General features: G+C 50.0%; 10 protein-coding genes across 10 annotated transcripts; 5 read left to right on the top strand and 5 right to left on the bottom strand.

The window, feature by feature from the left end:
* Positions 1–81: 81 nt before the first annotated feature.
* Positions 82–2,562, top strand: GT037_011086 (norsolorinic acid reductase; the record flags this gene model as incomplete). Its single annotated transcript, XM_038936133.1, has 5 exons — positions 82–296; positions 387–751; positions 801–1,317; positions 1,707–2,131; positions 2,396–2,562. The coding sequence occupies 5 exons, from the start codon at positions 82–84 to the stop codon at positions 2,560–2,562; spliced, it is 1,689 nt and encodes a 562-aa protein (XP_038781179.1).
* A 604-nt stretch (positions 2,563–3,166) lies between these two features.
* On the bottom strand, positions 3,167–3,694 carry GT037_011085 (uncharacterized protein; the record flags this gene model as incomplete). The annotated part of the gene is made up of 1 exon (XM_038936132.1): positions 3,167–3,694. The coding sequence occupies one exon, from the start codon at positions 3,692–3,694 to the stop codon at positions 3,167–3,169; it is 528 nt and encodes a 175-aa protein (XP_038781178.1).
* Positions 3,695–4,184: 490 nt separating this feature from the next.
* On the bottom strand, positions 4,185–4,595 carry GT037_011084 (uncharacterized protein; the record flags this gene model as incomplete). Its single annotated transcript, XM_038936131.1, has 1 exon — positions 4,185–4,595. One exon carries the CDS (start codon positions 4,593–4,595, stop codon positions 4,185–4,187), a length of 411 nt encoding a protein of 136 aa, XP_038781177.1.
* A 570-nt stretch (positions 4,596–5,165) lies between these two features.
* On the top strand, positions 5,166–6,737 carry GT037_011083 (metallo-dependent phosphatase; the record flags this gene model as incomplete). The annotated part of the gene is made up of 5 exons (XM_038936130.1): positions 5,166–5,194; positions 5,257–5,380; positions 5,435–5,525; positions 5,574–5,754; positions 5,807–6,737. The coding sequence occupies 5 exons, from the start codon at positions 5,166–5,168 to the stop codon at positions 6,735–6,737; spliced, it is 1,356 nt and encodes a 451-aa protein (XP_038781176.1).
* A 366-nt stretch (positions 6,738–7,103) lies between these two features.
* GT037_011082 (uncharacterized protein) lies at positions 7,104–7,364 on the bottom strand (the record flags this gene model as incomplete). Its single annotated transcript, XM_038936129.1, has 2 exons — positions 7,104–7,189; positions 7,241–7,364. 2 exons carry the CDS (start codon positions 7,362–7,364, stop codon positions 7,104–7,106), a joined length of 210 nt encoding a protein of 69 aa, XP_038781175.1.
* Positions 7,365–7,994: 630 nt separating this feature from the next.
* GT037_011081 (uncharacterized protein) lies at positions 7,995–11,467 on the top strand (the record flags this gene model as incomplete). The annotated part of the gene is made up of 3 exons (XM_038936128.1): positions 7,995–8,134; positions 8,181–8,389; positions 8,436–11,467. The coding sequence occupies 3 exons, from the start codon at positions 7,995–7,997 to the stop codon at positions 11,465–11,467; spliced, it is 3,381 nt and encodes a 1,126-aa protein (XP_038781174.1).
* Positions 11,468–11,730: 263 nt separating this feature from the next.
* GT037_011080 (uncharacterized protein) lies at positions 11,731–12,048 on the bottom strand (the record flags this gene model as incomplete). The annotated part of the gene is made up of 1 exon (XM_038936127.1): positions 11,731–12,048. One exon carries the CDS (start codon positions 12,046–12,048, stop codon positions 11,731–11,733), a length of 318 nt encoding a protein of 105 aa, XP_038781173.1.
* Positions 12,049–12,111: 63 nt separating this feature from the next.
* On the bottom strand, positions 12,112–12,747 carry GT037_011079 (cfem domain-containing protein; the record flags this gene model as incomplete). Its single annotated transcript, XM_038936126.1, has 3 exons — positions 12,112–12,181; positions 12,234–12,433; positions 12,496–12,747. The coding sequence occupies 3 exons, from the start codon at positions 12,745–12,747 to the stop codon at positions 12,112–12,114; spliced, it is 522 nt and encodes a 173-aa protein (XP_038781172.1).
* A 3,004-nt stretch (positions 12,748–15,751) lies between these two features.
* On the top strand, positions 15,752–16,687 carry GT037_011078 (copi associated; the record flags this gene model as incomplete). Its single annotated transcript, XM_038936125.1, has 5 exons — positions 15,752–15,771; positions 15,883–15,957; positions 16,284–16,327; positions 16,375–16,594; positions 16,651–16,687. The coding sequence occupies 5 exons, from the start codon at positions 15,752–15,754 to the stop codon at positions 16,685–16,687; spliced, it is 396 nt and encodes a 131-aa protein (XP_038781171.1).
* Positions 16,688–17,989: 1,302 nt separating this feature from the next.
* Positions 17,990–19,649, top strand: GT037_011077 (gata factor srep; the record flags this gene model as incomplete). The annotated part of the gene is made up of 3 exons (XM_038936124.1): positions 17,990–18,330; positions 18,423–18,958; positions 19,021–19,649. 3 exons carry the CDS (start codon positions 17,990–17,992, stop codon positions 19,647–19,649), a joined length of 1,506 nt encoding a protein of 501 aa, XP_038781170.1.
* Between the last annotated feature and the right edge of the window lie 343 nt (positions 19,650–19,992).

Below are 19,992 nucleotides of genomic sequence, written 5' to 3'. Positions count from 1 at the left end.
ATCGCCTCACAAAGAGCACTATAACATCTTGCCTCTCAATTCTACATCTTTTTCCAGAATTCTACAAAACCCAGATTCAATATGCCTTCTCCATTCGGTGATGCGCCCAAGGCGGCGTCCCTCCTGGACTTCCACCGCGTCATGTCGCCTACTGCCGGAGTTCGCGTTTCTCCTCTTTGCTTGGGTGCCATGAACTTTGGTGATGCGTGGGAAGAGATGATGGGTAAGTGTGATAAGAAGACTGTGTTCGAGATCCTAGATTTCTTCCACCAGCAAGGTGGTAACTTCATCGACACGTAAGTCCTTGTACTTTCCCTACGCCAATGCTACTGCAGTATTTCACATGAACACAACAAGGCTCCACTACTGAAGTTGACACTAAACAGCGCAAACAACTACCAGAACGAGGAGTCCGAGACCTGGATCGGCGAGTGGATGAAGGATCGAGGCGTACGACACGAGATGGTCGTAGCCACCAAGTTCACCACTTGCTTCCCCGATCCAAACAACTCTCCTCGCCAACGTATCAACTATGCTGGTAACAGCACAAAGTCTCTCCGCGTTTCGCTTGAGGCATCCCTCAAGAAGCTTCAGACTGATTACATCGACCTGCTGTACGTGCACTGGTGGGACTTTACAACATCTATCCCAGAATTGATGCAATCCCTCAACGCCGTCGTCAACTCCGGAAAGGTTCTATACCTTGGAATCAGTGACACTCCTGCCTGGGTCGTCAGCAAGGCGAACGAATGTAAGTGCCACCTTGTGAAAGTATACAGGGTCTGAACTGACGGTGCTAGACGCCCGTAACCACGGCCTGCGCGGCTTCAGCGTCTACCAAGGACGTTGGTCCGCAGCCGAACGTGATTTCGAACGCGAGATCATTCCAATGGCACGCGAAGAAGGCATGGCGCTCTGCCCATGGGGTGCTCTTGGTGGTGGTAACTTTACATCCGAAGAGAAGCGCAAGAACAACGAGCAAGGCCGCAACTTTGGTCCCCCATCTGAGAAGCATGTCGCAATCTCTAAGAAGCTAGAGGGTGTTGCCAACCAGAAGAAGACCCAAATCACTAGCATTGCGCTGGCATACGTACGACACAAGTACCCCTTCGTGTACCCGATCGTTGGCGGCCGCAAGATCGATCATCTCAAGGGCAATATCGAGGCGCTTGAAATCGAGCTAAGTGAGGAGGAGATTGATGATATCGACTCTGCTGTTCCCTTCGATGTTGGCTTCCCCATGAGCTTCTTGTTCGAGTTTGGCACCGGCCAGAAGTATAAGAACACCATGACTAGCTCAGACGTTGGCCTTCTGAGGTATGCTGGACCCATGGACAGCGTACCAGTACAGCAAGGGCCTAAGCCGCATTCGCTACAAGGACATGGAGGCAACTAAGAGCGTGGAATATTGAAATCAAACATGTATAGCCGAGTGCAAAGCTACATGAACTAACAAATGTAAGATCTTAAAACTCATATCAATCAAATATTATATATCTATCTTTGCCCCGTTTCTCTATACTGTGTCTTTCTGACACATCTTATACTTGACCGAAGCATGCTCTTGATGTGCTAGGCCGACCAATGAGAATCTAAGCAGTAGCCCCACTTACACACCCTTTGCACTTTCCAATTCGCTCGCTCAGTGCAGCACATCACACATCCCAAACCATGGATTCTCAAATCACTTCGCTATCCGATTTCAGGCTACCCGACTACCCCGATGCTGCACTACGCCTCAATGGGTCCCTTCTCAGTGCTATCGACCCTTCCACTCTCACACCAGAAGCTTCCGAAATCATAACTCCAGCAATCGGTCTAGCGACAGTTCTCTACAGATGGCACCCCAACGCTTTGGCAGCTTTCTTAGATCTGGATGCCTGGTTTTCCCTAACATGGACGCTGAGCACTGCAGAAGGTACACCAGACGGCTCAAAAATCGAAATCGGTCGCATAGGCAACCAAATCACTTTCGGCAGTCTGGATAGCAGTGGCGATAACTGGACATTGATGCTTACCTACAATATCGTTCTAGAGGGCGAAAACAGAGGGAAGTGGATACCAAATCCCAAAGAGAGCATGCTAGGTGAAAAAGACGTTACGGATCCTGACGACATTGAGAAGCTAGGCTGTGAGTTCGCGAAAAAGATAATAAGGGAAAAAAGATGGGAGACGGGGAAGAAGATGAAACATAGGTTCTTTGTCGAGTATGCGCCCATGGATGTTTGGGGTGACGGAATACCGACGAGTCCGCATTGGCTTTATTCGTCTCTTGATCTCTCGAGTTGTACGGCTTGCAAGAAGACGGGAGTTTCGCTACAGAGATGTGGAAGGTGCGGTACGTCGACCTACTGCTCGGATGTCTGCCAGAAAGGGGATTGGGCTGTGCATAAAGATGTCTGCACTATGAGTATGGAAGACAGAGGACAGGCAATCAAGTTGTCAGAGAAGGGCGGACTGATCAAGTGGGACGTGGAGAAGACTTACGCGAAAGAGGAGGGCGAGATGAGCGCGAATCCGAACTTTGAAATCCCACAAGCGAAGCGTAGGAAAGCCGACTGAGGAAAGAGCGCAAAGAAGAGCGAACAAAGACGATAGAGCGGTTTGCCTCCCAGCAGCTACATTGCTATCCCTGTTGATGTTATAGATAAAGTACTCCTCAACATGCAGGTATGTGGTCATACGACGTCTCTTGATGATTTCATTCTCGTCCTAGAGCTACTACGATCTACCATGCACAAAGGTGCCCGCATTGTACCCTGTCAATCTCGTCATCGTCTCTTTCTTTTGTGGATATCGAGCATTGTCTAGTTTGGCCAGTGTCGAGCTTTTTGTAATATCGCTTACATGGTCTCTTGTTCTCTCCTTCATCTGTATTCGGATGCTTGTTGCTCCAACCAACAGGATACTGGAGAGCGTTTGGTCCAGTGATACGACGCTTGCGCTTCATCCTTAGATCGTCTTGGGAGCAAGCGCTCAATCGTGCGTTAAGCGCGATACAGCTTCGTACCAGCCCTCTCTATTCATAATTGGCGCAAGCCTGCAGCAGATATGGGGAGAGGCGAGGGACCCAAGTTCGAACATTTTAAGCTTCGAACTCCCTTTCGCTCCCTCAGCGGATCAGATGCGTAGAAGACCTTATAGGTCTCAATCGTTCTAGTAAGTCTCACTCCTCCTCGGCCTCCTCCTTGACCTCTGTCTTGATTTCCACCTTGACTTCCGTCTTTGCTTCCTTCTTCTTCTCCTTGTCCCACTCTTTCTGCTCCTTCATGAACCTCTCCTTCTTCTCTACATACCCATTATGCAGCTTAGCCTTCTCCCAAACCTCTCTGAAGATACCACTGGCCTCCAATTTCTCCTCCTGCCCCTCATGACCCTTGCTCTTCTCCAATAGCTCCCCAGTCTTTTTATCATACTTTCTTCCCCCGGCATGGTTTGCATATCTCTTTGCCCTAGTCATGCCCATCTGCAAGAATTTGCGAGACATGTCCATGCCAATGAAGTCGTCGTTGTTGTCATATTCTAGAAATTTGCTGTAGATGTCGGAAGAAGACTTGCGAGCGATAGCAGGTGTTTTGAAACGCCATAAAGGGAGGATCTCGGACTTGTAGGGCTCGAATGTCAGGACACCGGTTTCGCCGCGTCCGATGCGGTAGGCCATCCGCTGAGATTTTGTGAGGGGCTCAGAGGGCATTTTGACCACGCGCTTAATCATGGAATGACATGTACTAAGCGGGTGTCGAGTTCAGAGTCCGGAAATGTTGACGACAAAACGCGGTGGTTGGCGAGGTTCATGACGTAGTGCGTTCACGCTACGCGACACGCGGTCACGTTCTTTTGTTACGTACTAGGCAAATCTCCGAACAGTGCTAGGCTTCAGGGTCGAGGCGCGTAGTATAGCGCCATAACCTCCAGAAGAATTGGCGTAAACTAGTGTATGTTCTCATGGGGTCTGAAAAGTCGCTGCGACTGATCTGTACACGGATAGAAGCGGTGTTGAGATGTTCGATCAGGACTTGGTCCTTTCTTATATACAGTCTATCGCGGTTCTCTTTTTAGTGCCACTATATATGTGCAGATCCTTAGATGCAGTGGTCGCACTGGCGTGAGTTTTGTACCCCATGTCTGTGAACTTGTCCAGTCGCGGCATGTCTATTTCGTTGAATTGTTCCGCACGTCTCCTGTTATTGATTGTCGTTCTTTCCCCACGGTCTGCAGACGACCTTCTCGACCCTTTGTACGATGGACAATTGTTGCTCCTCCTTGCTCTCCTCGTCTTGCACACCCAGTACCTGCCCGATCAGACCACCAGGCTTCGGCACTGGGCACTCCCTCTTGGCAGCCAACTTGTCTTCCAATAGGCGCTGCCTCCGCCGCTCCAAGCTCATGCCTTCATTACAGCTCTCGTCTTCTGATATTCTCCGTCTCCTTCTCCGCCTGTTTTCTCTTGTGGGGTCTGGGGAATCGGCGAGCGTTCGAGGATCGACTGGGCAGGGTATCAGATGTGGAGCGGCGACGACGAGGAATGAAACCATGAGGGTCGTTCCAAAGAGCGAAGTCGTCATGCGCGACCGTGGGTGGAGGTGCGGAGGCATTTTATGTGTATGAGTGTAAAAATTGGAGAGCGGATTGCGGAGGCATCACTGGACCTGACGAGTCGTTAATAGCTGGTAGATGTAATTCCAATGATCGCGAAGAGCATACTGTGCCAATTGAGATGCCTCGAGCAGGTGTGGATGGCGGGGAAGCGGGGTTGTCGGCGGTGATGGTGTTCTGGTGGAGTGAACATAGAGGGTCGAGCTAGCTGAACGGCTTAACGAAGATCCCTGCGCGTTCGGCATGCCCGCTGTGGATCTCTCTCGTCCTCGACTTCACCAGCCCACCATTTTCGACTTGATAACCCACCAAACGACTACCGTCATATTACAATCGCTATCTTCACTTGACAGTCTTACACAACCATCACGTAGTCGTACGGTCCGCGCCTTGATTGCATCCAAAACGCGCCATACGCGTACCGCCACCGTCTATACTATTCGCGCCCACCAGAATCTTCAATTACGAACAGCTTCTGCTACTGCGAAACTGTTGCGCACGTGATAGAAAAACAAACCTTCATACGTCCCGAAAAGCCCCGCGCGGGCGTGTAGCGCATAGCCATCGCCATGAGTGCCGGTGGTAGCGACCTTGACAAGTACGGCTACCCACTCAGCCTACTATTATACATGCGATACACAGGGCTGACAAAGATCGCAGGGCGATCCAGCAGCTCCGCGCATGTCGTCCGATTCCCGAGAATCAAGTCCGAGAGCTATGTTACAAGGCACGCGAGCTGTTGATCGAGGAGGGCAACGTGGTTGGGGTGGATGCGCCAGTGACAGTAGGCACCGTGTTGTTATAATTCGTGAACATGGCTAATTTTACGTCTTCTCAGATCTGCGGTGATATCCATGGTCAATTCCATGACCTCATGGAGCTCTTCCGAGTTGGTGGAGATGTACCAGATACAAATTACCTCTTCATGGGTAAGCCGACCGGGTTCCGCCACGTCCTTTTATGCTGACTCTGTGTAGGCGACTTCGTTGACCGTGGTTTCTACTCGCTCGAGTCTTTCCTCCTACTCCTATGCCTCAAAGTCCGATACCCAGACCGGATAACCCTCATCAGAGGCAACCACGAGTCTCGGCAGATTACAACTGTATACGGTTTCTACGATGAGTGCTTGAGGAAGTACGGCAGCGCGAACGTATGGAGGTAATGACCATTACCCAGCTGGTTTAGTAGAGCGCAATACTAAAAGGAACAGGTATTGCTGCGAAGTATTCGATTACCTAGCCCTCGGTGCTCTTGTCCAAGGCGCTGCGACTTCTCTCCAAGCCACCGATGGCCCCATAGCCGAGTCTAGCAACGCTGAAAACATGCCCGACATCGATCAAGACATTGAGATCGAAACGCTCAACGCTAACGGCGAGGTTATGTACCGCTACGCACGTAACTCAGACTCTCAATCAAGCGCCGCATCACAAGTAAGCGCAAACATGGGCTCTTCATCCCCTGTCGCTCCAACACCTGGACGTGTTGGCCCTGCAGGAACTGGCGCAACTTCCTCCGCCAATGGTTCTGCTCGGAACGATACAGGAGCCATTCTATGCGTACACGGAGGTCTATCACCCCTCGTTGACTCAGTGGACAAGATTCGACTATTGGACCGGAAGCAGGAGGTGCCGCATGAAGGAGCCATGTGCGACCTCCTATGGTCTGATCCCGACGAGATTGACGGTTGGGGCTTGTCACCGCGTGGTGCAGGATTTCTATTCGGGGCCGACATCGTCAAGACTTTCAACCATAAAAATGACCTCAGTCTCATTGCTAGAGCTCATCAATTGGTTATGGAAGGATTTAAGGAGATGTTCGACTCAACAATTGTTACTGTATGGTCAGCGCCAAACTACTGTTACCGTTGCGGTAACGTAGCTGCCATTTTGGAGCTCGGCGAAGACGGATCAAATGCCGGTTTCCAACGGAGGTCAAACGGAGACAGAGCGGGTGGTGGCGGAGGCTGGGTGTTAGGTTCAAACGCTGGACCCAACGGCGAGAGGAGATTGAGTTCTGTACTCAACGACAATTTTCAGAAGAATAGAGACGGGCCGGGACGGCGATACCGGGTATTCGAAGCCGCTCCACAAGACTCACGAGGCATGCCAGCAAAGAAGCCAGTAGCGGACTATTTCCTTTAAAAGAACAGAAGGCGCATGAGAACGCTTTGAAGTTAATTCTGTCAACAAGCTTGGGCGTCTGGAGTTTGTAACAAGGATTGGATGAAATCGAATGACATGCCTGACTATATTGCGAGGCTAGCACACTGCCATTCGACGCGACGAAACAGTTTGGACACTATCATTCCTCTAAACATCTCAACACCAAGGCTTCCTTCCCTTGATACATTGGCAGTGTTTACGATTGTTTACTCCACGGGCCGCATGACTCCACAACGACTAGCTAATACTCGACAGCGCTAATGCTTTAACTCGTCACAAGGTCATTGAACTAATCGAGCGTTCGTCAGCACTCAAGGCGCAGACCGCGCAGTACAATAACAATACTTACCGGAAACGGTTTTTACTTATGCCAAGTTCTTTAGGGGCAACGACATGGCCGCCATTGTGTCCCACATCCCCGAGTTCAACACCTAGCATTTGTCGGAAGCTAGAATCTGGGGCAATGCTGAATCTGGACATACCAGCTTCTGGGCGCAGAACTTGACGGCGCTGCACAAACTTGCGTAACAAGAGCGCCAAAAGGGGTATGCAGGTGGCTATTAGGGCTACGAGCGCTATGATAGCTTCAACCGACCAGGAAGACATAGTAGTATTTGTGTATCCAGGTAATGCGAAGCTCACGGAAGTGCTTCCAGTAAAGTACGATGCAGTTAAAGAAGCAGCGCGACTTTCATTACAGCTTTATCACGCTCAAGAAGGCAGAATCTGCCAGTGAAGCCTTTACAGAATCTGCGATCATGCTTCAACAGGTTTTGCATGATTGGGCAACATGGCTCCGCCTCCTTCCGGCCTGGTATGAGAACAGAGATCACTTTTACAAAATCTTGCACTAACCGACTTGGATCGCACCTGTCCTGTCAGACACTACAAGATTTTGTTGAGCAACGTACACCGTGCTCTGAGACCATCATAGATTTTGCATGATTGGGCAATCTGCCAGTGGTTTGGTGCGCTGTTTACAAAATCTCGCTGCAACTTTATGCATGCAGGTTTTGCATGATTGGCCAGCTGGTATGAGGCTGACAGAAGCAGGACGATCCAAGTCATGCTATTGGCGCACATGGAGATGTGGCGCGAAGGCGCAGCATGCGTCAGACACTGTTTCGAATCCAAGCCTGGCCGGTCAAGTGCCCAGGTATGCTTAAAACACTCAGCCCAATCGTCCATTTTTTTCCCTCAATGTCTTCCATTCAGCTTCACACTTCACTGTACAGAATGAACAACACCACCAAGACCAACAGTATCGATGAGAAAGTATGGGAACGCCATCGTTCGAAGATCGAGAGCTTGTACTGGGAACACTCGCTTAGCACGATCGATACGTATATGAAGAAGTATCACGGTTTTGCTGCGAGGTACGTTTATCGCTGCGTCACAGGAGATAAACACTCACGGAAGAAGTAAAGCACAATACGAAAGACACTTAAGAAAATGGCAATTACGGAAAAATCTGACTGGATCTCAATGGGGAATGATCATCAGGCATATCAAGAGGAACTCGATTTGCCTTGAGCGAGTCGAAGTGTTGTTCAAGGGACACGAGATTCCGCAGTCACGGATTATACAAGAGATTGCGCGACGCAGCTCGCTGATCAACACACTAGAGCATGGTTCGTTCAAGTTGAGATCCTTGTGTTCATCGCTCATTATCCCTAGGGTCCGACAGGCTTCCTATGAATATCACCCTACGACCACGATCAAGCACCCCGAACATGGACATCGCGAATGGCCTTCGGACATCATCATCCCTTGTTACAAGCTCTTCGTCTTCGTCTTTGCAGACCGAGGATGACCTTGATCTAGTTACAATAACCTCACCAACGATCAATAGCCTAGGTCTGAACAAATCCACCTGTACCGGCCTGTACACTCCGTCGTTTTCGTGGATGCAGCTGGGAAAGATGGACTCGCTCCTACTGACCTCCTCTGTTTTTCAACAGTTAGTGAAGCAGACACAACCTTCCGAAACGCAATTCAATGCAATCTTCTGCCCAACACATCACTTCACTGCAGGTGGAACGCAAACAAAACACGACACGGTACTTCCATCGTATATGATCGCGTCACTGCTCAACAACGTATCCTTGGCCGTCCATCCAACCTCAAACAACGCGTATGCACTGATCAAGGCGCTCCCACTCAGCGCTGTATCACAAGGCTTGAAGGCTCTCTCGATCCCGATCCAGGATGCTTTCAAAGAAAGGGTCTTCGCTATTTCAGTCCAGAATGGAGACTTAGCTCTTATGCTGGCCATGCTGAAGCTGAAACTCGATCCTTGGGAGCGAATCATGATGGACTGGGAGTTTGTATCGCAACCAACGTACCCTCTTACGTTCGCGACAGCTGTAGGCCATCACAAAATTGCAAGAACACTTCTTTCACAGATGTGTCAAGGTGCAAACCAATCACAACTTCACGAACTATTTGGTCAGATCGTCGAAGGAAGAAAGCTCGGCAAAAATATCGCACATTGCGGTGAAGACAGACATAGGTCTAGGATGCCAGAAACGATAGAGTTGATGTGTATCGTTCTCGCTGCCGGAGCCAGTCCTATCCGCAAATGCTTAAACAATTCAGATCCTATCTCGATACCTCATCTCAAGCAACTGATTGACAGTACAGCAGGTGGAATCATGGCATGGCTGGAGATAGGCCTATTGGACTATTATCTTACCAAGCCTGAAGGGTGGGAAGCACCACATATGCTAAGAAACCGTGTGTCTGCGGCCCACGACATTCTACAATGTGTCTTCAACGACTACCGAGATCATCTGCCGAAGGGGTGCCCAAGAGTCAAGGAAGTAATGCGGGACGTATTACGTGTTGTTCAAACTGAACTCGATGACAGTGCGACCCAGACGATTCTGAATGCTTTCAACCTTGTCGGGTACCGCCTTGTCGGCGAAGAGATTCACGAGGAGGACATAAGTATGCCTGGTTCTATCAACGATTCAATTTTAGAGCCTTTCGATAGCACAGACTGGACAGCGGCGGCATCCTTGATGATAGCAGAAGGTCCAAATTCGGCTCCATCAATTCGAGAACTCGAAAAAAAGCTCAAGGACGCTATCGCAGAGAAAAATCTCATATATTCGCTCTCCGCCATACGAAAGCACCCTGCACTATGGTACTTGCTTGGATCACAGATCCTCAAACTCGCAAGCAGCCTTGGAAATGACGTTAACTCTATCATACGAGATATGGAAGACCGTGAGAGCAGCGGAGATGTAGGACTTGCAGTTCTACTTGAGTATGGTCAAACAGCAACACTCAGTGCTCTTCTGACAGGTCACACTGTATGGAGATGCGCGTTAGAAGCTGTGAGCGAAAAGGATGATTTTGGCCCACTAGAGGCCATGATCTTCCAAGGTTCACCCGCGCCCTTCTTGGGGGACCCTAAACCACAATACAGAGGCGATGCTGTCAAGGGGCCGGATGAACATCAGCTGTGTTTCCGAGCCATCGCTTACTACGCCATCGCAACGAATGACTTCAAACTCTGCAAATGGTTGCTCGCAGTCGGTATGGACGCCGAAGAACTCTTTATTCTCGACCTCGATGACGGGTTGTTATGTTATGTACGCAAAGCTCCAGCTATGTACTGCAGTTTTGGTGGCGGTCGAGGTAACCCCTTGGACCAAGTCAAGCATAAACTACCTTCCCTCCTCGAAGTTGCAGCCCAACACAACAATCAAGTGTGGATCGAATTCCTCTTGGCTGCAGGTGTCTCTGCTATAGACTCTATGGCATTGTTACGAGCGACACGGAATAGAGCATCTGATGCTATAATTCATCTTCTTCTGGAAGCAGCTCAAGTCAGAAAGTCTCTAGTTGAACGGACTTATGGTGTTGCAGCACTTCGACAAGCCGTCCGGTCTCGCAACTTCGGATTGATCAAAATTCTATGTGCAGCTGTGGATATGAATGCCATTGAGCCGTTCCCCGAAGAGTATATACCAGTGGGACATCCATCCCCCGATATTGTCAGTCCCCTAGGCGAAGCAATCATCACGAACGATCTCGAAATAGTCCGGATACTTTTACATCACAATGCCAGCCCAAACGCCTTTGTGTCATTAGATGGACTGGAAATATCGGAGAAAGCCCAAGGTTACATGCAACGAGTAACGCCACTACTCGCCGCTATCGACATGAAAAGTCTACCAATGGTGAAAGTACTCTTAGAATGCGGGGCAGAGCTACACTACACGTGTAACATGGGGACTACTCGCACGCCTTTGCAAAGGGCCGCGGAAATGGGTTGCCTCGATATAGTGCAATACCTTGTCAATCAACACGCAATCATCGATACAATCCCTATCTATTCTGGCGCTACCGCTTTGCAATTGGCTGCCATGAACGGGTTTTGCGGAATTGCTGAATTCCTGCTTAAGCATGAAGCAAATCCAAATTACCCACCTGGTAGAGGCCATGGTCGAACTGCCTTCGAAGCAGCGGCAGAACAGGGCCGTATTGACATGATGTCGCTTCTAGTAAAGTGGAATGTCAACCTTGATTTGGTGGTTGGAGAGCCTCCTGAAAGTCAATATGAACGGGCTCGGCGGTTTGCGGAGAACAATGGCTTCATGGCGTCGAAGCGATACGTAGAACACATCTACAAACAAACAATGGGTGATCAAGAATGGGGGAGCGAGTTGGCATTGGATTTGATGTCATCGATAGGATGATAGCGCGGAAGGCTGGGAATATCTTCAGGGTACGTTATTGTGTCAGGCTTCATGGTACTCCTCACTAGGTATAATTCATTGCTGATCCAGTTGGTCTCTTTACTTACCGAAGCCAATATCTTGCAACTATCTTCTCATTGAGTCTTCATTGTTCAGCACTAGATGTTAGTTGATGATCATCAGATATTTTAAGAACCAGCAATTAGGCAACAGAATTAGCGACAACTGCTAGACCAGAACTGTTACGTCTAAACTTCCTGTAACTACAACCTCAGTTCACTACTGTAGCTATCCTCTCGCTCCCTTGTTGCCTTCTCGCTGAACTCTTCCATATGCACAAGTTCAGCCTCATCATTGTTCTCCTCATGCCGCACATCAAACGTCCTAGTATATGTAATCGTGCTCCGGTCAACGATCACGCTCTCTTTTCCACTTTTGACACTCCTTATCATGTCGACATTTCCTTTTGTGCCACGACTTCCACTTCCATGATAGTTCTTGCTGTTTCTCTGAGTGCTTCCTTGTATCGTGCTGATGACTGTGGGAAACGCGCGGATGAGGATTAAACGGAGAGTCGGCATGCATACGCATATAATCCCAACATTAATCTCGTAAACCGACCACAAGACGACGTTCGTCTGCTCCTATGTGACATTGCTCGTTCCGCCGAAAGCAATGAGTGATCTGAGGCGGAGTATGGATACAATTGTAACACTGTGGACATGTTAGCTGAAAGCCAGGTTGTGTAGGTTGCAAGAGTACTGACAAGGTACCAACGAAGAACATCAGAGCTACGCTGAACTTCTTCGTCAATGTCATCTGGAGGTGAAAGACCTCGTACAGAGGGATAGATAGCATCCAGATGTCGACCACGATACATATGGTAGCGTGTACCCAGATTACCGCGTATATGTTGAGACACTTGGTTGGCTTAGCCTTATCCCAAGCTGTCCAGTAATCGGCAAGCTATATTTTGAAGCACCGAGTCAGCGTACACCTCACGCACTTCTTGAAAGAGTTTTGCTTGCAGGCAGGCATGGGAATGAGCCAGGAATGAAGAAAGATATGGTCCATATTACGATAAAGGCGATAGTCCCCCACAAAAGCTGCACTGTTCGCCTTCTCGGAAATATCCGCAAGAAAAATAGAATCAGCAAGACCTTGACCATGGCACACTGGATAAAATATAGTAGGGTAATGGTATACAGCCATCGAACGAAGTGCTCGAGGTGATCAAATGGAGCAGTCCAGAGATCGACACCGATCCCGTTTGTAAGCATACCCCTATCTATGATTATCACTGAAGGTATAGATATGAGTACCGTAGCGGCCACGGTGCAGTCATCCTAGCCAAACCCGACAATCGTGGAATATCTCTGGTAAACGATACGTAAGATGGCACAGGAAACTATTACCACGCACACAAGCATATTCGCGACTCGCAGATGGATCGTTTCCGACCGGACCGGCGCGTGGCAGAAGGTCGAAGTAACGTTTTTAGTCGCTAATAAATGCAGTGAGCTATAGATCAGTGAATGATGATAGTTCCCGACTTACTCAAGCTCTCCTTTACGGTACACGAAGAGACAACGCATTTCTCAACGGCACCCTGAAGTTTAATGTTGGTACATATACATGTCGAGTTTGTAATTTGACAAGGTGAGTCAACAGCAGCAGTCACCAAACATAATTGCTAGAGGCGTCAGCCATATATCGTCTGCTCGGAACTGGATCCAATATACCACGCAGTTGGAAAGCTTGGCAATCGCCGTGAGTGAGTCGGCATCTTGTGCCTGTCCAGTAGAGATCCAAGTGGCAAGAAGGAGTAGTAGATACAGCGGTCCCCCCATATCTCGTCACGTCTGAAGACACTCTTTATTCTAGTTAGAGTCGTGCAGCTAGCTATGTGGGCGAGGACGAGGAGCCTGTAGTAGTATTACTTTTCAGGCTTGGGTATACGTGCTTGTCTTGTATTCGGGGAAGTCCTAGTAGAGTTGACCGGACTCGCATCGTGGCTTGCTGCAAGGATGCGTATTAGAATGGGGCAAAACTTAATCTGCACGTTATCCTTAGATCTCCCGACCAGAATAGCTGCACCCCTAAGCACTGTTGAAGATCCCCTAGCTATGTTAAGCTTTCACTTCAACATCTCCTTTTTGTGGCGTATCGACAGCATCGGCTCGTCTAGATCGACCTTGGACCTCGTTCACATCTACGAGTACTCGCGTAACATACTAAGTATGCCAAAAAGATTGCTGTGCTGAAAGAGCTGACATCCGTGCCTGAGGAGGATATGTCTACATTCTTGGGAACGCCCACGCTAGCTTTCGCTCTAGAGGTAGCTTGATGAGCTTCAACAATCCAGTTCACTGATCGCGGATCATCGGAGGAACACTAATGACGAGTCTAGAAGGATTAATAAACAGCCTGTGGTGAGGTGGAGGTGGTACTCGGCACATTTGGGAACGTTCGCAGAGACCGTCTCTCTCTGGTCGTTCATAGTTCCCGCCTTTATCCTTGTATACAAGTCTCCTGTACATGTGGTGTAGATCAGGGTGTTACCTTGTCATGCCATGTGGCGAGTCCCTTTGGTGGCCGGCGGTTCGAGCTCCCCATGGTACCTAGGTAGTTCCTGCTACTAGCCTAGCGTGGCAGAGAACCAATTAGCTGCGATACCAACGCATTATATTTCCACCATGGCTCTACAGCAGAGTACGTCTATGATGATTACGCTCTCGTTGGCTCCGTGTACTCCGTATGCTTTGAAGCTCTAAGTTCTGGGTCAAGGTGAGAGCTCTGGACTGGGTCTTTATCTGCTTGAATATTTCTTGCTCTATTCCTTCCACCTGACCGTAAGTTCGCTGTTTCTGGGTTGAGCAGTGCTGTTGTCTCTGGCAGCCATCAAGTAGCTACGATTGGTTCTTTGCAGATATCCGCTCATAGCCCACTATGGGTTCCTTGTTGCTCCAGCAGAAACATGTATACCACAAGCATTCCAATAATCCACCAGGTACGGTGTCAAACTGTATCTTGCGATCGACCGAGCTAGTGTCTTGACGCACTGTAGCAATCGAATATCTAACAGATCTGGAGCTGGAAACGACGGCTCGTCATTGGTCGGCTCTTGTCTAGCTTCCTTTCGACAACGGTAGGGCACTGCAAGCTAAGGCCCGATTACTATTCATCAACCTGATGGCATTGCGACGGAGACTAAGCCTGGCTACCGTCATCATAATTGTTAGCTGTGGATGCAAGAGACGTGGGCAACAGGAACAGGATGATCGCCATACCGCTAGACACGCCAGGTTCGGGGCACTCATGCGTCCTGGTCGTTGGGAATGTCTTAGCTTGCAAGGCACGTTCTCGCGGTTCTCGCTCTCGTTCTTCCCTAACAAAACATGTTGGACGAACAAGCCTCAGTGATGTCAACACGATGAGAAGAAAGCATCGCACACGATGACCATCATGACGAAGCTCATACAGTACATACGACAAAGAAGAGCACATGGTACGAAGGACTGCAAAAAGGTAAGGAGGGTGGGAGCAGATGAACAAAAACAAAAACATACAACAGCGGGGATTCGCTAGTGGTCACCCACCTAACTACTAATCCGCCGGTACACTGCTTGTATATGGCTGAGCGGACGGGAAGCCTAATTTTCAGTGTCCTATGGTCGTATGTGAAAGGATGAGCCGTTGGTAGTGTATATATCGTGGAAGCATAGCGATGTGGTAGGAGTGCAGCACAGCAAACTACTCGGCTTACCAGTATGAATCGGGTGGTCGACTTGGTCTCTGCTGGCATAGTGGTAGTCATTGACCTAAAGTATACGAAAAGGCTGCGTCGGTCCAGGCAACCGTCAATCTCTTCTGTTGTGGTGCTGGTGTTGCCTCGTGTAGAAACGCATCTGTGCATCGGCTAGTCCGCATCGCAACGACTGAGCGAGGGTCAAGAGCGATAAAGGTGTGAGAAGAGCCGCGCTGCTCGAGGTGACGAAAGACAAGCCGGTGTTGAAGATGAAGACGAAGACGAGCATGGGATGAGGAAACCCCTTTGATGGCGCAGCAACCAATGAAACCAGGTATGACGTTTAGCGCGGGAGCTTGGCCGTTGTTACCTTGCAACGTCTCGTCGCAGGCCCGACGTTGCGCAACCCCAACCATACTCCCGAGCTCTGTCCTAACAAGCTCCATTTTCCATCTCATCCCATCCGTCCCCTCCCCAGCCCGTTGCGCGAAGTCGTCAAAGTGCGGTTCCCACATCTCGCCGGTCAATCGTCCGCCATGGATTTCTCAGACATCTTGTGAGTACAGCTGGAGCTGTGGGGAGCTGTCTGCAACTAGGCAGCCGCTTCCGACAGAGGCATTGAGCACTCGGAGGTGTTGAGAATAGGAGCTAATTTACAATTGTATAGTCGCATGGTGAATTTCGCCGTTGCGGTCTTCGTGGTCCTTGGTGGTATCGCGAAGTTGTTCCCGTTCAACGACTTGTGAGTCTGCCTGGCGCATCCATTGTCACCCCAATCCCGTCGCGTCGGCACTCGAGTTCGTAAAACAATTAGACGGCACTCCATGCCTTGACAGGCGAGCCGTGATGAGCGCATGTGGGCTTTGAGGACAGAGGCAGGTTGCATAATCCTGAGGACTGTCGCGAGCTTAGTCCACACACGTCTCGGCACGCGCTCGCATCTTGGGAGGGTGTACAAACAGTACGCGAGCTTGGAGCGTTGCATAACAGCGGTTATGCAAGCTCGAGCTGGCAGCGCTATACAAAACATCAGACTACGTTGCATAGGCAAGCGCTGACAATGCCTAGCTCTCACATCATTCTCGGTGTATACCTGATAATATTCGGTCTTGGTGCGTTCAGCGGTCTTGTATTACCACATGTTGCTGACAAACAACAGGAACCGCTCTACTCGAGTTCCAGATTCCCCAGCAAGTGGCACGCTATGCCTCTTTCATGTTCTCTTTCCTCGGCCGCGGCATCTTTTACATCTTCATCGGTTCGGTCATCGTGGGTGAGCGCTGGTTCCGCATTGTGCCAGGCACCATTGTCGGCATAATTGGCGTGGGCTACGCTGCTCTGGAGTTCATTCCTTCCATCGAGCCCCCAGCGAACATGCGGTAAGTTCTCCATACTTCTTGGAAACATTCTGCTTGTGGTACTAACGACGTTGCAGCGACGCCGACGCTGGCTGGGGTGCCGAACAAGTCTAAGTCCGCAATTTGTCGACAAGAGGATGGCGGTAGAGGATTCCTCATACAAGAGCGCTTGCCTGGTTTTTGGACCTCGGCATAAGACCGTCGTGCGCTTTCTATGTACTCAACCAAGTATCGCATGTTACGGATTGGAGTTGCCCACGGTTACGTCTACGGATGTTAACAAGGTGGGTTGAGTATGTCTTTCTGAATTTCGTTGGTTGGTCCGGTGATCACATCGAGGTTTTGGTTACACGGGTGGAGAACGCCTTGGAAAGAATCGATGTATGATAGGTTATCTGATTCAAACGAGGCTGTAGTCGTCACACGTGTTCGCTTGTCTGTCTAGTGTCCGCAGTGCATGAAGCGAGGACAGACTACCGGTACTTGCATTGCTGCTAGTGTATCGTTTCGGAAAGGACTGCGTTGAGCAATTGTCCAAATCTAGTCTGATGCTGCTGTTGCTGCGATAGTAACGTTGACGCAATGTTGGTTGTATCATCTCAACCTCTTGTGATTGGTGCCAGCTATGCATCAGTGGCGTGCGGAGCAGCAACCATTACAAATCGCTAGTCGTAGGCGAGCCGGATCTTGATCCGCTGACAGCTGGTCTATTGCAAGGCTCAAGTGGAGTCCAAAAGTGATAGAGCCGAATTTTCCTTTTTCTTGCCGCCGAGCATATGTATCGGAGATAAGGACGCCCGGCCTGCATCTTAGAATGCATGTACCTGACTGATGGTTGGCTCCGCATGCAAGCACGCGCATGTGTAAAGCCAAAGTCAAATCGTCTTCACTGCTTCTGAACCCGTCTGTTGCCTATAGTCGCCGTGGACGTGCTTTCAGGGTTGGTGCGCTAAATCTCGGCTTATAATAGCAAAGCTTTGATTGGCCACCGCCTCCCATTCACCGCCTAAGAATTCCAGCTTGTACCGCACCAGCATCGCCAGACCCAGTAGGCACCTTGCTCAGAATTATGACGACGGAGATCCCGAACCCACCTGATATCCTCCCTTGCTAGACTCGTCCTTCTTAAAGTTGTTTGCCAGCCATCCGTGTGCCACACTTCCCAAACATTGTGTACAAAGGCCCGAAGACCCGCATATCACACCAAGTCACGTTAGCGCCTGCTCCAGATTGACCTACACTTTCATCGGGTATCAGATCAAGCCGATAGCGAAGTCCGGACATCTATTTGGATCCAGAGTTTGCAAATCCCCGGACTGGAGGATTCTATCTGCGAAATTTAGGCAACAGTGTATCACTACAACCTTGAAACCTCCGTCTTGAGACACGTATCTTGGATCAATCAAGCGCTGCCCTATGGCACACCCTCCTGGGAGCGGAGGCACGTCTTTGGCTCCGACTCCGACGCATCCACATCATTTATCACGGGAAACAAGCAGAGACGAGCTAGAGATGGCTGAGAGCCTGCGACTACTCAACCAGGCCCATGAACACCACAGGCCAAGGACAGAAACTCCATCTCAGGAACAGCACCAGATTCAGGGCCAGGGAGACGAAAGATCCGAGATATACCACTCACTCGAGGATGCGGTGCCCATCTCAGAGCAACCAACGACACCGGCAACTTCAACATCTCTACAGCTGCCGAGTATGAACTATGATGCATCCAACGCGCCTGTTACCGGACAAGTCTGTAGGTACGTTGTCTGAAATTTCACTGTGTGCTTGCCACCAGTCACTTGATTGCAGTTGGAACCAGATCTGCAGGGAAGACGCTAACGGACCGAAGCAACTGCAAGACGACACAAACGCCGCTTTGGCGCCGATCTCCAGCTGGAGAAACTGTGTGCAACGCGTGTGGTCTGTACATGAAGGCGCGGAATCAATCACGTCCAGTGAACCTGAAACGGAACACTCAGACTCAGCCGATTATGCCCGTGCAGCAAAGTCCAACGCCGGGTCCAGGTGACGGCAACGGAACGTCACCCGGAAACCTCGCGGCTTCGCCCCGAGTAGCAACTTATGTTGCTGCAGACCAGATGACCGCAGGTACATGCCCTGGTGGAGGGCGATGTAATGGTACTGGTGGTCAGCAAGGCTGCAGTGGCTGTCCAGCATTCAACAACCGTGTGTCGAAGACTGCGAAGTTTGCGTTGGCTCAGGCAAATGCAACCTCGAGTGACGGTACGAACGGCGCAGACGCTGCGTCCAGTTCAGCGGCAGCAAGTTCTACCAGTGCCATCCCCGCGTGCCAAAATTGTGCAACTACAATCACACCACTGTGGAGACGGGATGATGCTGGTCACATAATATGTAATGCTTGTGGTGAGTTTACATCCAAAGGACTACTTTACAACTGAGCCACGATAGCTAACTCCAATTCAAAGGACTTTACTACAAGCTCCATGGAACACATCGTCCTGTCGCAATGAAGAAGCAAGAGATCAAACGTCGGAAACGAGTCGTGCCAGCCGGTGACACTAGCTCTCAAGCCACACCGTCGGTTGCCGATTACTCTCCACCACAGCGTCCGTCCCGAACCCCCGCATTCGAGCATTCCGTTTCCCCAGATCCGTCAACAGCAATTGAGTCTAGGGAAGACTATACGCCCGAGCCACCGAGAGGGCCTATCGCCGTCGACTTCACTCATTACTACGGTAAGGCATCAGTCACCTCTAATCCCGCAGCCCTTATACCCAACATGCAATCCAATGCACCATCGCCCCGGAAACGCAGCCGCAGTGCTACCATGGACCCAGAGGAAACCGCAAACCCGATGCCCCACCGTCCAAACGCGATTTCTTCGATATTGAACCCATCTCAAGCTGACGCTGACGCAAACATCGATCCTTCACTCTCAGTGCCGCTACGCCCAAGTGCCGGCACGTCGCCTAATCCAGGAATGTCACAAGAAGAGAAGGCAGCTAGGAGGGAGAGACTGAGGAAGGAGGCAGAAGCTATGAGGCAAGAATTAGCGAGGAGGCAGAAAGAACTAGATGAATTGGAAAATGATTGAGGCGTTACTGCAAATCCAAAGAATATACAACGAGGTACCTATGTTTGGAGAAAAGCAACGGCGTCAAAAGTGGTACTGCTAAGATGATGAGAGATGAATTATCATCATACGTGTAAGCTTCGGGGTCTTCAACGACGACCGCCGGCGTTCGATATAATATGTTCCATCCATATCCCATGCTCAGGGATACAAGACGTTGTTCTGGGGGCCAGGGATTACGGATTATGTTCTACGACATACTCTAGCGGATACCAGAATACCAAAATCGCTAAGACAGTGGGCTCGGCACCACAGCCTAACCACAACATTACTCTCGCAATATCCTGGTCTTTGATATCATTTA

This window comes from Alternaria burnsii (genome assembly GCF_013036055.1).
Source record: "Alternaria burnsii strain CBS107.38 chromosome Unknown 712, whole genome shotgun sequence".
Lineage (NCBI taxonomy): Eukaryota > Fungi > Ascomycota > Dothideomycetes > Pleosporales > Pleosporaceae > Alternaria > Alternaria burnsii.
The sequence above is the reverse complement of the archived record's forward strand: the minus strand, read 5'-3'. Positions and strand labels throughout refer to the sequence as shown.